Genomic DNA, 12,900 nt, shown 5'->3' with positions numbered 1-12,900 from the left:
CACCCCTTAATAAGGGACTGTGGCTTTCCCAGGAAATAAATGAAATTACCAAATAGAGTTCTCCTTGCTGTTCTGCACATGTTGGGCAAGGGCAACAGCTGATGCAAAGCAGTTGGGAGTACTGATGCGGATAGCTAGCTAGCTAAAGAAATTGATTGAACTGGGGTAGAAGAATGAAGTTAAGAAGGAGCTTGAGATGGAGGGAGCAAAGGATACAAGGAATTTGGGGGAGGTACTTGGTGCAGAAAATAGGCAAAGCATGGGGTGCTTGGGAAGAATAATCTAAGAGCAGAGTGAAAGCAGAAAGCTTAATTTAACCAAAAGTTGTTGGCATTTACAGTGGAGTTTAAAATGTTTACAAGGTTGCATATTACAGACATAGTTTAAGGGGAAAATGGGATTGTTTTCAGTGACAGATGACACTGTACAGAGCAATGTCCTTTTAAAAACTCTATACATACTGGTAAGTAACAGCTAAAAAAATAAATAAATAAAAAGCCTTTAGTTGAATACTGGCAAATAAAAAATAAAAAGCCTTTAGTTGAATACCGGCAAGTTTGGCAGAATCGAGGTACAGCTCAGTGGTTACTATATTTTTCTCTCTAGTTTAAACTTGGAAATATTCTTTCTTTAACTGTAGCTATCCTGGTGGGCTAAATTAAATGGTGGATTCTAAGGACTGAATGACCAGTAGTGATGCACAATTTTTATTAAGAATTTTACAATCTTTACCTCGTCAGCGATTTATTACCCCAGCTTCTCTTCCTGCTTTTTGACTCAACTGTGGATCCTTGAGAAGGTGTTACCATTGTGAGTCCATTAACAGAACCTATACAGAAATGCAGAAGTTAAAATCATTAAATGTTAATAGCACAAACTGACAAGTACTGCAAACAACCATTTATATATACAGTGTATATAAAGTGTACACACCCCTGTTAAAATGCCAGATTTTTGTGATATAAAAAATGAGACCACAATAAATCATTTCAAAACATTTCCACCTTTAATGTGACCTATAACCTGTACAATTCAATTGAAAAACAAATCTGTTATTGGAAAAAATAAAAAACGTACAATAAGCTGGTTGCATAACTGTGCACACCCTTAAACTAATACTTTGTTGAAGCACCTACTTATTTAATTACAGAATTCAGTCTTCTTGGGTGCACACATGCCATCAAAGAGACTCTGATTAGCCCCAAATAAAGTTCAGCTGTCCTAGTAGGATTTTCTTGACATTTACTCAGTTGCCTGCTACAGCAAAAGCCATGGATCGCAGACAGCTTACAAAACATCAAAGGGATCTCATTGTTGAAAGGTATCAGTCAAGAAAAGAGTACAAAAAAATTTCCACAGCATTGAAAATACCATGGAACACAGTGAAGACATTCATCAAAAAGTGGATAAAATATGGGACAGTGACATTGCAAAGAACTGGACGTCCCTCTAAAATTTATGAAAAGACAAGATGAAAACTGGTCAGGGAGGCTGCCAAGAGACCTACAGCAACATTGAAGGAACTGCAGGAATTTCTGGCAAATACTGGTTGTGTACTACATGTGACAACAATCTCCTATATTCTCCATATGTCTGGACTATGGGGTAGGGTTGCAAGACAGAATCCTTTTCTTACACAGAAAAACATCCAGGCCTGGCTAAAATTTGCAAAATAATACAGCATGTCTCCCAAAAGCATGTGGGAAAATGTGTTATGCTCCGATGAGACCAAGGTTGAACTTTTTGGCCACACTTCCAAAAGGTACATTTGGTGCAAAAACACTTTGCATCACCAGAAGAACAGCATCCCTATGGTGAAGCACGGTGGTGGCAGTATCATGCTCTGGTGTGGATTTTCTTCAGCTGGAACTGGGGCTTTAATCAAGGTGGAGGGAATTATGAACAGTTCCAAATAGCAGTCACTTTTGCTCAAAACCTTCAGGCATCTGCTAGAAACCTGAAGAGGAATTTCACCTTTTAACACAACTATGACCCCAAGCATACATCCAAATCAACAAAAGAATGGCTTCACCAGAAGAAAATGAAAGTTTTTGAATGGCCCAGCCAGAGCCCAGGCCTAAATCCAACAGAAAATCTGTGGGGTGACCTGAAGAGGGCTGTGCACAAGAGATGCCCTTGCAATCTGACAGATTTGGAGCTCTTTTGCAAGGAAGAGTGGGCAAATATTGCCAAGTCAAGATGTGTCATGCTGACAGACTCCTAATCAAAAAGGCTGAATGTTGTAATTAAATCAAAAGGTGCTTCAAAGTATTAGTTTAAGGGTGTGCACACTTATGCAACCAGCTTATTGTACGCTTTTTTTATATTTTCCCCTAACCAATTTGTCTTTCAATTGAATTGTACAGGTTATAGGTCACATTAAAGGTGGGAAAAGTTTTGAAATTTATTGTGGACTCGTTTTTTTATATCACAAAAATCTGGCATTTTAACAGGGGTGTGCACACTTTTTATATCCACTGTAGATTCTTTAACACAGTTACTGAAGTTTGATGGAATGAGCTAGGTGAAAACTGGAACACTGCAAACTGATTCATATTGACAACAGAATGCATTTTTAATCTTCCCAAACTTGAAAGGACAAAAGGGATTGTAATGGCAGAAATATGTCAGATCCAATGCAACAAAGACAGCATTAATATAAACAAACTGAAAATGCTGTACTCCATTCCCCCCTCCTCAAATTTCCCTAGGGAAGTTCAAGAATTCAATACTTCAGAAGAAACAGTATTACTAAACACAAGTCACAGACCCTTCTTATTCCAGATTTAAATACTCTGGACATAAATGCAGGCTGCAGCTCTGTCCTGAGAGCACACTTCTCACTTGTTACAAATTTTACTTTACAAAACACAGTAAGATAAAGACAAAGAATATACTTTTAACAGCAAGTTATGTAGGATTGTCATAAATCTGACAGCAGACTTGAATAAACATGGTTTGGTCTATTAAAGTCAGAAAGGGTGAAGACTGCTAAAATAGATAGCCAACTAAATGGAACTTTCAAGTCCATTCCATTCATCTCATCTATGAGGGGGTCTATCTTCTGGGAGTGCATAACTGTGATTCTTACCCCCTTTTACTTAAGTCAGCATGCTTTTGCTTTGAACCTGTACACTGCACTAGATGAGCAAACCCAGACCTTGAGCCCCTCAGTCTTCCCCAGCCACGAAGTGCGCACACATCCTGCAGACCAAGACAAACAAGCTAGTGCAACTCCAAAGTTACAAGGATGCATATTTGCCAAACTTAGAGAATTCTAACAGCAGCTGCTGGATGGACAGGCTATCCAGACAAAGAGGGACAGAAAAAGGGTTCTTGGGCATCAGCAATACTAATCCCCCTCATACATCAACTGATATGGTAAGAACATGCACGTTTTATATCTAACATTAGTAATCTTCCTCAAAGAGTCTATATGTAAGAATCGCAAAATCTAGGGTGGCATGTCAGATGGCAACCACGAGGCAAAGGCATAGAAAGCTAATGCCTTTGGTACCAGAGTAACAAAGGGTATACAATTCCAGGAGTCAATGCCCAAGAGGTAATGCCTTATGAAGGTATGAAGAGGTAACATAGTGGCTAAGGCACAAATGTTTGCAATGGAGATGCTTTCAAAGCAAGAGCTTAAAGAAGCCACGGCTCAAGTGTGGTAATTTTTAAAAACATTTTCTAACAGGTAGTTTACCACCTGACAGAAAAACCTGATGTAGTTTGTAGTACAGTTACAGTTGGAAATTGTCAACGACAAACACTTCCCTCTTGGAACAAATAGGCTATATCTGTTCTTCTTAATGTGTTTATTGCATGTGGAACAAGAGCTGGTTGTGCACATCCAGAATATGAGGATTTCACACCCCTCCTTAGGATGAAGTGTGCCCTGATGTTAAATGGCCACCACCGCAGGGCCTGACACCAAGAGATCAATGAATGTGAGTGTGTGATGACTGTGGCAATAGATACCTCACTGGGCATCAAGTTCAGAAAATACAGACAAATGAAATCTTGAACCTTTTCTTTGTCTTTATCAAGACTGCTGAGGCTATGACCTCCTGAGAAAACTCCAAGGATAAGAACTGGCACTGCAGACCATCCAGGCCTGTACCGCTGAAGGCAGTCTTCTGACAAGGGACCAGAAAGGAATTTTGCAATTTTAGAGTGACCCCAACACTGTGTAGCCACTGAAGCCACCACTCCAGGGATGACTGTGTGTGCCTTGTTGGAAGCCACCTGTAGCTAGTTATTTAGGTAGAAAAAAAAAAGAAGTTAAGTACTTACCATAACGTTCCATGCGTGTTGTCCAGCTCTATCTTTATTCTCACTGATGGGTTGGATCCAATCCATCGGATTAGTCTCAGCCATTTCAAAAGCTCGACGCCTTCAGCAAATCTCATGGGCATTCTCCCTTACCCATACTGCAACTCCCTTACTCAGATCTTGTTTGCCCCTGGTAACTCATAAAGTGATTGCTTTAATAGATTATACCATCAGAAATAACATTTTTGTCTGTTAAAGTCCTGTGATACCAAATTAGTACCACTCTGTCTCCCAGGAGTATAGGCATGGGGTATGGAGGGTGGGTTGTGAGAATAAAGGTCAAGATGGACAACACACACATGGAACGTTATGGTAAGTACATAACTTCCTTATGTGATGTCAATCTCGCCTTTACTCGCACTGATGGGATCGCCTCCCAAGCTACCCAATTCTTGAGTGACTCGAGAAAATATTCCTCAGAAACATAGAACCAAAAGAAGCTCTACTCCTTAGAAGCCAAATCCACTTTGTAATGAGTTATAAAGGCATGAGGTTTTGCCCATGTCGCTGCATCAGATATTATCCAAAGGTAACCTAGCTTGAAAGGTTGCAGATGTGGCTACCAACCTTGTGGAATGCACTTTAACAGGGTCAGAAAAGGTTTTGTTCTTAGAATTGTAAATGAAGGATATACATTGTGAAAGCCATTTGGATGAATTAACTTTGTACATTATTTCTTATTCGGATATTAAAAAAAGTCAACCAAACAGCTGATTTGACTTTCTGACTTCTGAAGTTCTATGCAAGTAGGAATCGTAATTGTCTACGAACATCCAGCAGATGCAGTGAATATTCCCCTTTATTTTGGAAGTTTGGGAAGAACACTGGCAGCTCAATAGATTGATCGAGATTATTTTCCAACACAATCTTAGATAGAAATGAGGGATTAATGCGTTAAGAAACTGTCCTTATGAAATACTAGGTATGGTGTTTTGGCAAAGCTTGCAATTCTGAAACTCTCCTAGCCCAAGTAACAGCCACCAAGAGGAGTGTTTTCCATGAAAGGTACTTCAAGTCACAGGTAGCAGATGGTTCAAAAGGAGGACAAATAATGTTTGACAAAATGAAATTCAGATCCCAGGATGTTGACAGGTTTTAATAAGGAGATCTTATTGTAGTTCCTTTTAGGAATGCCTTACAAAGTCTGTGTGACACGATACCATACCCATTTTCTCCGTTATGGATATTTGAAATTGCTGCCAACTGAACTCTAATAGTGGCAGCAGCAGCACAGTCATTGAAAAGTTTTGCAAAAGATTCTAGAATAGAATGTATGAGTGCAGTAAAAGGGTCTGATTGTTGATCCCTACAACAAAATCTCTTCCATTTACCTCTGTACAGTTTTTTTATAGATTTATGAGAAGATAAAAGATGCTTAACTGGAAAGGATAGAAGAGGAAACATGGTGATTAGGGGAACTAGAGCAGCCAAGCTGTTAGATTGCTCAGGTTAGGATGAACCATTCCCGACGGCTGAGTCAAAGTCTGGAGCAGGGTACAAAACCCATGGTTTGTCCCATAGATGAGGCTGTAGAAAGGGGAACCAGATTTGGTGATGCCAATATAGGGCAATTAGGATTACTGACGTATCCAACAAACTTGCTTTCTGCAAAAATGATGGAATTAGAGGGATTGGAAGGAAGGCATAAAGAAATGCCAGAGGCCAATCCTGAACAAGGGCATCCCTTGGTGATGCCCCCGCAGGAGGGATCAAGGCGAAGTAGTTGCTGCATTTGGCATTGGTGGGTGATGCAAACAGATTTCAGCAAGGCTGGCCCCATTTTCAGATCTCTTCCACAACTTTCTGACTGAGGGACCACTTGTGCAGCCATAAAATGGCTCTGCTCAACTTCTCTGCAATTACATTGGATTTCACCAGGATGTGCATTGCTATCGGAAAGCGGTTGGAAGCCATTGCCCATTGTCAGACCCTCAGGGCTTCTTGACAAAAGGGGTAAGATCTGGTCTCCCTTGTTTATGTACCAGACCACAGACATGTTGCCTGACTGGATTGCTATTGCTCCCAGAGGAAGGGAGTCTTGAAATGCTTGCAGCACAGCCCTCATCTCCAGAAAGTTTATGTGCAGATGAGCCTCATGTTGCCAGATGTCTCGAATGGTCTTCCCGAGATAATGCCACCCCACGCTATCTGGGAAGCGTCCACGGTCATCGTGGCTTGGGGTTGAGGGGGAATAAACTTATGGCCTTGAGATACCAGAGGAGAACAAATACACCATTGGAGATCCTTTCTGCATGAATTGTTTATTCTGATCTTGTGCGTTACAGGAAGTTCTAGTATTGACCACTGCGTCGCAAGAATCAGAAGTACTCTCATGTGGAGATGAGCTAAGGGAATGAGAACAATTGAAGCAGCCATTTTCCCAGTACTTGGAGAACTAGCTTGGCAGAAGCGCGTTTCTTTCTGATCAACAGTCTTACATAATGGCAAAGATGGTTTACTCTGTCCTGTGGAAGTTTTACTATCATTGTAGTTGTGTTTATCTCGGCTCCTATAAAGACCAAGGTCTGACATGGCTCTAGAGCAGATTTTTCATAATTTATGGTATTACCTAGGGAGGAACAGAGTTGTAGAGTATAGTCTCAGGCTTGTAGCAGAAGATGGCTGGTCAGAGCAGTTATGAGCCAGTCATCCAGATATGCAAACACCCATAATCAGTGGCATCTCAGGTGAAATGCCACTACTGCCATGCATTTGGTTAACACTCTGGGGGCTGTAGTGAGCCCAAAGGGCAAAGCTCAAAACTGAAAGTGACTGGCTCTTAGCCGGAAGTGCAAGTACCTTCTGGGTCACCTTTCCATTCTGTATGTGGTAGTACGCATTCTGAAGGTCTGTCGAGCACATCCAATTGTCTTTTTGCAGGAATGGAAATATCAGCTGCAGTGTCACCATCCAGAACTTGGTCTTTTCACAGATTTGTTTAGATTGCTGAGATCCAAGATGGGTCTCCAGTGCCCTGTTTTCTTTGGTACTAAAAGGAATCATGAGTAAGCTCCGGATCCTGTCTGGTCTGCCGGGACCTCTTGGATGACTCGAATTTCTAATGTTGCTTGTTCCTTCTGACTGGGTGGAACGTTTGGAAGTGTCTTGTATACAAGAGTGTGGAAGGTGAAGGTAATGATACATCTCCTGGATATTAATGTCCTGCACCCATTTGTCTCATCATTTGCCAGGTTTCTCACTGCAGAGACAATCACTCCCAGACTGTCTCCAGAGGTGAGCAGTTAGGCATTCCTTCAGAAGCACTAGAAGAGTCTAGCGAAGGAGGATTCTCTGGAGCCCTTGTTCTGTGGGTCATCTCTGCCGCGAAGTGGCATCTTCCATTATTCTTCCCCCCTCTGCATCTAGGGGAACTTTCAACCGAATTGTCCTGGAAAGACCTTTGTGACTTTCTGAAACACATTTTCCAACTACCTCTCTGACCGTTGGGAAAGTGTCTGGAAGGTGTGGAAAAAATGCACTCCAATGGCAGACAAAGTCTTGCCCTCCTGTTCACACCTGGTAATCATTTCTTTAACCTTGGGCCCAAAAAATGAAGAGCCATCAAAAGGGGTGGTAATGGAGGAAGATGAAGGGCTCCATGAAATTGCAAAGATGCATCCAGGTCTGCCTCCTGAGAGAGGTGCCTGAACCCACTGCCCTACTTGTTCCACCTGCTGCACAAGCTATGAGCCTCATGACGAGTTTATGATTGAATTGAGGGGGGCAGGCTGGGTGTTCAAGCAGCTGTAGCTGACACAGCAGCAGATAAGAGTCTGAAAGTTCAACAGGTCCCTCTACTCCGGTGAAATGGGTAAGGTAGTTCAGAGACCTAAGGTGAAGGTCGCTGACAAAAAGGCTCATTTTCCATACCTATCCATAGTCCTGAAATCCTTATTCAGAGGATGGATAGAGGAACTGGTCTCAGATAATTCCTTTTTAGGGGCTGCCGCCGTGACCATGGCATCAACTGCTGCACCTTCTGTTAAGAATGGCTTATCCTTTGGGTCAATGTGCTTAATTGGCCTCCGAGAAGTAGGGTCAATGGAACCTGGAGTCTCCCAAGCCTTCTGAGAGATTAATTCAATAAGCTCATCGGAAGGGGGGGGGGGGTCACCCAAATGGTTGAAGGGAGAGACCCAAAAAAACCTTCACGTATACAGACTCCTCAGATGAAGGGGATGTGGACTGCCAGTCACCTCTCTGCTTTAAAATTTCCAGGATGTTCAAATGAGACATCTTCAGGAGGTGACCGGGGGGGACCACTCTGCCTCATCGAGGTCAGTATCGGATGCGACATACTTGTCTGAGAAGTCAAGATGCTTCCTCTTTCAGGTCCTCTTCTGAGGGACCTCCACAGTGGGATAGTCTAGGGAGGTTTCAGAAGAGGGCTAAGTCCCGTGTTGAACATCCTGATGCCTGGGGTCTCTGCAGTCCTGTGGAAACAGTATGTGAGATGACAGACATCTGCCCAGAACTGGGAGGAAGATTCAAGAGGGATTTTGTCTTTGCCTTTGAAGTCATTAGGAGGGTTTTGACTTCTTCGGAGCAGGGGCAGACAGACTGGGAAGAACAATCCAGATCCAGAAAAAGGGTCGTCTGGGTTGAAGGAATCTCCAGGGCAGAATACAGAAGACCTGAAGCAGAAATAGGAGATGAACTCACCCGCACTGAAGCCCCCAGAGACAGATTTGGATCCGGAGAGATCTAAAACAGTTCCGTGGACCCGAATGGAGAGTGCCGGCTCCTAGAGGTCTTCTGATCCGACTGGGCGGAAACGCTTGGGGCAGATATTGGATCTGAGGTCACCTATGGGATGCAAATTCAATACAGACACAAGCTGGACACTGTAAACTTCCAGCTCCAAGAACAAGGGATGGATCGGAGAAGAAGCCGACACCGAAGGGAGGATGATAGTGTCTTATTCGATTATTTTGGGTTTGGGTCTAACCAATTTCACTGTCTAATGCATTATCTAATTACTGCTAAGCATTTCTGGTGAACTACTCTAACTGGGACCACACTGGTGTGTTTTACATATTCCTTAATGTACTATTGATGAAAGAAGGCTAAATACTGTTTTTATTTCTGCTATTGTATGACTAGCCAAAGTCTGTGCATTTGTTACCTAGTATTTTCTGTTCTGCTTAATACTACCCACTCCCCATTTGCAGAGGTTATACTCGCCTTGCCCTAATACCTATATCTCTGCTGTCTATTCCAGTGTTTAAATAAACCTGCTGCATTTTTTTTTTACTGAAAATACAACTCTGCTGCTTTGCCTCTCCCACGGGACTGTACTCTGTGGTCTACAACCTGCCCCACCATCTTCCACTACAGAGCTGCACTAGTTATTAAAACCTGTAGGTGTTTTTTTCATTAAATTATCTTACTTGTTCTGAGTGAGTAGTTTGCACGGGTACTAAGGCCTGCCATAGACCCCCCCTTTTCTTTGCAACCGACGTAAAATTAACAGCATCCCTTAACAGTCAACCCTGACTTTCCACCTGATTTACGGTTAGCTACTGCCCATAAAAGTCGCAGTGGTGTTGCCAGTCACAGTTAAATATAAATTGCACTTTAATCAGTACCTTACCTACTCTAGCTCACTGTTTGTTTTTTGCCAAGTTCTTTACCTTTTGGAGTTGATTCAGCCAGTTCTGTTTGCCCTCGCTATCGCTTGGGCTCACTTCACTCCCCACCCTGCCCCCTTATTCCACCGGCTCCCGCCTATACCCAAATTAATTCATAACCACAAACACCAGACTTCTGTAACACCTCCCACCAACCTATCATATCATCCTCCAACCACTCCCCCTCTTTCCTTTCACCACCTGCTCATTAATTTGTTCTGCAGTGCTCTGTGCCCATCACACTATCCTTTCTCCCTCGAATAACTCCCAAACCAGATAACTCCACATATACTACCACCACTCCCTTCAACTCTCACCATGCTTGCACCTCCTATTTTCTTAGCTGTTCTCCTCTCCCTAGGCTACCATCTAACTTCCTACCACTCCACTATCACTAACCACAATCACCTAAACTCTCCCACGCTAACCTTTTCAAACACTCACCACCATAATTGCATATACATTTCACCTACCATCTTCAACCACACCCCTTTTGGGCTCACCTACAAAGAAACTAAATTATAAAAAACTACCCAGTTTACTCACACAATATGATCGCCAGTTACCTACACACACTGACCACTGCTACTAACCAACTTGCACTCAGTGGCGACATCCACCCTAACCCAGGCCCCTCCACTACTATACCCACTGCTACAAACCTACATGGACCTAATATTCCCTGCAAGCAAAAACCCTCTGACCTCTTTAATACTCTGTATAAACACCGGCAACATCATGAATAAAACTGAAGTGCTACATGCCTCTATATCCTTCTATAACCCTGACATACTAGAGATCTAGCTCAAGCCCCAAATCAAAGATACCACCATAGCCTCTCCTGGTTACAAACATCCTTAGATATGCAACATTGCCCTACTTTACAGGCACAATCTTACTCTCCAACAAATACGTAAAGATATCCCCACTTTCGGTTATGCAGAAACCCTGTTTGCAAATATAAAATTAAACCAGCAGAAACAACTCAACATTATAGGTGTCTAGGGTGGCAATATTGTCACCTGGTGGTTAGCAGAGTCCATTTTACATTGGACTTCCACCGCCTTCAACATTGATTGGGGCTCTGTCACAGCATCCCCCTCCCCCCGAAGTACCACTTAAACTTACCACACAGCTTATTCAAACCTCCACCCGTATAGACAAATCCACCAAAAAGGAATCCATATTAGACTGGATCCTAACCATCAAGCCTTCATCTGCCAATTTATCGGATACGTTACCAGACTCCTTCAGTGATCACCTACCCACATTCATACTAAGACAGCACACAAAAGCCATAAAAACCCCCATCCTGCTTTCTATCTGTAGTTCCAAAAAATTCCTACCAGACCAATTCATCAACACCTTAAAAAAATAACTGGTCAGCTCTTAAAACTCTAGCATTAGATGAAGCCGTGGAGTACTTTAATACTACCTTCTTAGGCATCATTAATCTTATGGTCTCACAACATATAATTCATACTAAAACCAACCCAGGCCCCTGGATATCAAAGAACACAAGATCCTCCAACAATACCCTACTCAAACGAGACATAGCTTCGATAATCTGGCGAACCAACAATAAGTGCCAACCAATAAGTACAAATAGACAATACTTCCTAAAGCTCAGAAACAAACCAAAAAAAACAAATACGTAGTGAAAAAAGTTATATCCAGCTACAAAAAACTCACTACAATCCACAAAAATTCTGTTCCTCAATCAACCACATTCTTCAACCAGGCAAAATCACCTCCCCAAACCCCAACATTGAAGGTGATAATGATATTGCCACCTAGTTTAATGATAACTTTTGGTTGGAGGAGGTGAAATTATTCAACAATTTCCCCACTACTACTACAAATACCCCAAAAATACAAAACTGTCACCATAAGACCACCTCCCATTCTCTCTTAAAACCAGTTCCATCTGACCTAATTTGTAAACACCTTGCCACATGGAAACCCACCACTCTCGCTGCCGATAAACTCCCCGCTGATTACCTCAGGATTGCAGCCCCTGCCATCGCCTACCCTATTTCCATACTCAACAACAGATCCATAGCTGAACACACTCTCCCCTCTCTCTGGGAAATGTCTTGCGTCATCCCCCTACACAAAGGTAGTTCCTCGACAGAACTTGGTAATTATCGCCCCATAGCTATACTATCTCCCCTATCAATAATCTTAGAAATGTGTACACACCCAACTACCAAATCATCTTTGATATAACCTGCTAGCAAATTCCCAACATGGATTTCAGCCAAACCATAGTACCACCTCTTGCCCTTGTATCCTTTAGTGACCACGTCAACCAACAAAGAAATATCAGTAATTTAGTATCTGTTGTCTTCCTTGACCTGTCAAAGGCATTTGACACAGTATTCCACTGCAAATTACTATCGGCTCTCTCTGAGCTCAATCTGGATAACTCCACTCTACTGTGGTTTAAAAATTATCCGTCCCTCTGGCAACAAGCTGTTAAATGGCACAACTCTCCCCTCTCTCCACCCATTGGGACAAGGTGTTCCAAAAGGATCCATTCTTGGTCCCTTACTATTTCCATCTTTACCAATAACCTCCCCTCAGCTACCCAACAAAAAGTACAGTTGTGTACACTTACCATAAATGTAGATGTTAGAGTGTCTTCACTGTTGCAGCCATGACTGTAGGGTTCTCCCCTGCCGGCAGGCAGTCCTCGGTCGGCCAGAATCCCAAAGTCTGGGTCCGGCGTCGGCTGTTCAGCCATGCTCCCTGAGGTCAGAGCGCCAGGAGTACAAAGCTGACAGCCGACGCCATGTTCTCCAGTTTTTCTTGCCCCAGATGTCAGGAGTCCCAAAAATGAGTAAGGTCCCATACCCCTTGCAAATACACCGCAGAAGAATGGTGAATTAAAGGAACCACACACAAGTAAAAATAAGAGGGGACAGGAGGGAGG

General features: G+C 42.7%; 1 protein-coding gene across 1 annotated transcript in view; it reads right to left on the bottom strand.

Annotated features, from left to right (window-relative positions):
* The window catches only part of LOC122803163 (short transient receptor potential channel 2-like), a 1,104,815-nt gene that overhangs the window by 668,871 nt on the left and 423,044 nt on the right, over positions 1-12,900 (bottom strand). The window contains exon 6 of the mRNA XM_044072780.1: positions 733-829. Within this exon, the coding sequence (XP_043928715.1) occupies positions 733-829 (97 nt within the window). The remainder of the gene's footprint in view (positions 1-732; positions 830-12,900) is intronic.

Source organism: Protopterus annectens, chromosome 5.part1 (genome assembly GCF_019279795.1).
Source record: "Protopterus annectens isolate FY-2018-M chromosome 5.part1, PAN1.0, whole genome shotgun sequence".
Taxonomy (NCBI): Eukaryota; Metazoa; Chordata; order Ceratodontiformes; family Protopteridae; genus Protopterus; species Protopterus annectens.
Note: the sequence above shows the minus strand (reverse complement) of the source record. Positions and strands in the feature narration are given on the sequence as shown.